Genomic DNA, 2,883 nt, shown 5'->3' with positions numbered 1-2,883 from the left:
TTGATATATTATTATTTATTTTGTTCTCCAATTAAATTACTTCTTTCGTTAAAAGATGATTTTAATAACAAAAAAAAAATCGAGAACGAATTTGATTTTCTCTGAATATTTTAGAAAAGAAAAAAGTACTTAACCTTTATTATTAATAGTATTATTTGAAAAATCAAATTAAACTTGTGGCGTATGCATAGATATTAAATCTATATTATGTTTTATTTTCATTTAATTTATTTTCAAATTTAAAATGTGATCAAGAAACGGTTATTTGGATTTGTGACCCTTAGCAAACACAACTTAATATTACTACACTAATTAAACAAAGGCTTATTCAACTAAAATATAATTACCTACATTTACAAGAAATTCTCAAAAACTAAGCCATTTCTAAATTTATAACTATAGCTTCTAATTTCTAAACTTCATCAACAGCAGAACTGATCACAAATTTTGCTGATAATTCCATTCCATGCATCTTGTAAATTTCTTCCTGTCCATGTGAAAAAAAAAAAATTTCTGTTATATATATCTATCTAAAGAAATAAAAAGGTATTGACATAATTCTTTCTTGGTCATTATGATTCTCTTTCCTAATCTCTTAATTTAAAAAGTTGAGTGATGAATTATCAAATCATATTCAAGTAGTTTACTGCTACTGCTACTGTTACCAAATGAATTTTGAATTTAACAAAAGTAATCTCTAAATTATAAATCTAAACAAGCAAACTCATAATCTTCAAAAAATAAAAGATGTTAACACAACTTCTAATTAACCTACTTGAATGGAGTTATTTTCCTCGTCGAGTTCCTTATTTTCCTTGTCAAGTCTAGTAAGTTCTTCATGGAGTAATTGGACTTCAGTTCTAAGCTTTGCCACGGATCCTTCGAGCTCTTGGAATGTTTCCTAATAAAATTAACAGTTTTGTTTATAAATTGAAATTCAAATTTTGAGATAGATATCAATCAAGATAATGCACATTTTTATATTGTATTATGTACCTGTTCTCTCTTTCTCTTCCTCTGGACACATCTTCTGTTGGCCTCTCTTCTTCTTTCTTTTCTTAACTCTTCCTGTAAAAAAATAATAATGCAATTAATCCCATAATATATATATGTACACTTCACTAATTGATGGTCTCACTATGTTTGTGAGCCTTATGCTACCTTAAGGCAATGCATTATCATTGAACTGAATTATATTAACAAACAGCATACATAAAGATTCACAAAACTGAGCAAACCGAATAATAGAAGAAAAAAGCAGCAAGAGACCTGCAGAAAGAGAGGTCCAACTATGGAGGGTGCCAATCAGAATCATTAAAAACAGGACAAAACTAGTCTTTCAAACTCAAAACAAGGATTGTAAATTACTCCCCCAAACTCAAAAAGACTCCGTGAAAGTCCCAAGTTGCATCTCTATATTCGAATTACATGCAAATTGAGTTCACGTGTAAACTGAAGCTAATGGCTTCAAATTAGATTACTCTACTAAATTGAATCCATTCAATTCGATTTATGATGATACGTAGCTTTTTAGGTAAAACGAAACCATTAGGGTCGATTTAATATGTATGGCACTATATGATTAAATCCTTATAGGACAATGCAAACGAAGAAGCAATGTATAAACTAATTTGATAAAGTTTTTGTTTTGAAAATATTTTATTAAATTAATTTTTAAAAGAAATATATAAATAATTGATACCTTTGTTAGAGACCCATGTGGCTGCAAAAGTTTGGGTGGAGTATCCCGCATTAGGGAGGGAAAAGAGAAAACAAGAAGATAATAAGAATAAACATAATGTGAAAACATAATATTGTTAAGAGAGAAATTCTTAGGTAGCATGCTTTACTCACTTCTTTAGGCTTCGAAAGTTTGAAACGTATAATGAGCTGAGGTACCTTTTCCTCCATTATCAAGTTCAAGAAAATATGTGAAACAAGTAATAAGTGACTACTTAGGATGAGAAAAGAAAAGAAAGCGAAACTTGTTTTAAAAGAAAGCTAGACTTGTTTTATCACTTGTCTTGTGCTATATATATATGTATGCCATTACTACTCTCCATTGTGTTACGCGGAGAGAGGTGTGACATTTTGGTGGATAACCGTAAAGATGCTAATTTTTTTATTAGTGGAAACATAAACTGCTCTGTAAATTTCAATATCTATAGATATGGTATCGTGCAGCTCAAAATTTTTCTAATGATTTTTATAAAATGTAAAAGTTATATTTTGGTTAATTGATTAAGTTATTATAAATTAAATTAAATTAATAGTTATTGTTAATTATGATAAGCCAACTCATTCTATCCAATAATTATTATATATATCACAAGAGATAACTTATGGTGGGATAGAAACCAGCAGGTGTTGTACCACCAACCTTGGAAACCTGGCTTCCATCTCTCTACTTCGCTCCACCTTCCTCAAACCCCAACCCCAAACCCTAACCCAAACTCACCAGCGACTGCATCGACCCGAACAACAACGTGCTCATACACGTCACCGCCACCAACAGAACGGTTAATCTGAATCGCTGCATACACGCTCCCATTCTTCAACTCACTCCGGTACCGATGGTTCATCCTTTCCGCAAACTCCAACCTCGCCGTGCTCTTCGATCCACTCTTCCCTCTTTACTCCCTTGATCCCTTTTGTTAATATACAGAAATGCCTACTCTGCCACGCACCCACCGATTAGAAGAATCAAGCAAGACACACCCAAATCCAGCTCTATCCTCCTCCAAGAAAACATTGTCGTCGTTGTTGAGCTTCAACCAGGCAAGATTGGGACGAGACCAAGACAGTCAACTATTATGATGCCAGCATGTCAGCAGTGTGTTTATGTCGATTTTTCGGTCACCTTCATTGGCGAAATGGGTTTAA

At 32.3% G+C, this 2,883-nt stretch overlaps 1 protein-coding gene across 2 annotated transcripts; it reads right to left on the bottom strand.

The window, feature by feature from the left end:
• Window positions 1-274: 274 nt before the first annotated feature.
• LOC107477131 (G-box-binding factor 1-like) lies at window positions 275-2,233 on the bottom strand. Of its 2 annotated transcripts, XM_052258056.1 has the most exons (5): window positions 1,855-2,233; window positions 1,703-1,723; window positions 997-1,068; window positions 776-901; window positions 275-487 (listed from the first exon to the last, which is right to left on the bottom strand). In XM_052258056.1, exons 1-5 carry the CDS (start codon window positions 1,909-1,911, stop codon window positions 413-415), a joined length of 351 nt encoding a protein of 116 aa, XP_052114016.1. In that variant the 5' UTR covers window positions 1,912-2,233; the 3' UTR covers window positions 275-412. The 2 variants fall into 2 exon arrangements, with proteins under 2 accessions (XP_052114016.1, XP_052114015.1); XM_052258055.1 differs by having other exon boundaries at window positions 1,703-2,233.
• Between the last annotated feature and the right edge of the window lie 650 nt (window positions 2,234-2,883).

Source organism: Arachis duranensis, chromosome 3, assembly GCF_000817695.3.
Source record: "Arachis duranensis cultivar V14167 chromosome 3, aradu.V14167.gnm2.J7QH, whole genome shotgun sequence".
NCBI classification, from domain to species: Eukaryota; Viridiplantae; Streptophyta; class Magnoliopsida; order Fabales; family Fabaceae; genus Arachis; species Arachis duranensis.
The sequence above is the reverse complement of the archived record's forward strand: the minus strand, read 5'-3'. Positions and strand labels throughout refer to the sequence as shown.

Bases quoted from the DNA above. Each gene is read 5' to 3' on its own strand.
- LOC107477131 (XM_052258055.1), bottom strand. From the start codon at position 1,843: ATGCTACCTAAGAATTTCTCTCTTAACAATATTATGTTTTCACATTAT. The intron at 1,069-1,702 runs GTATCAATTATT...ATTTTTTTACAG, and splicing joins CACATGGGTCTCTAACAAAG to GAAGAGTTAAGAAAAGAAAG. The intron at 488-775 runs GTAGGTTAATTA...TCACATGGACAG, and splicing joins AGGAAAATAACTCCATTCAA to GAAGAAATTTACAAGATGCA.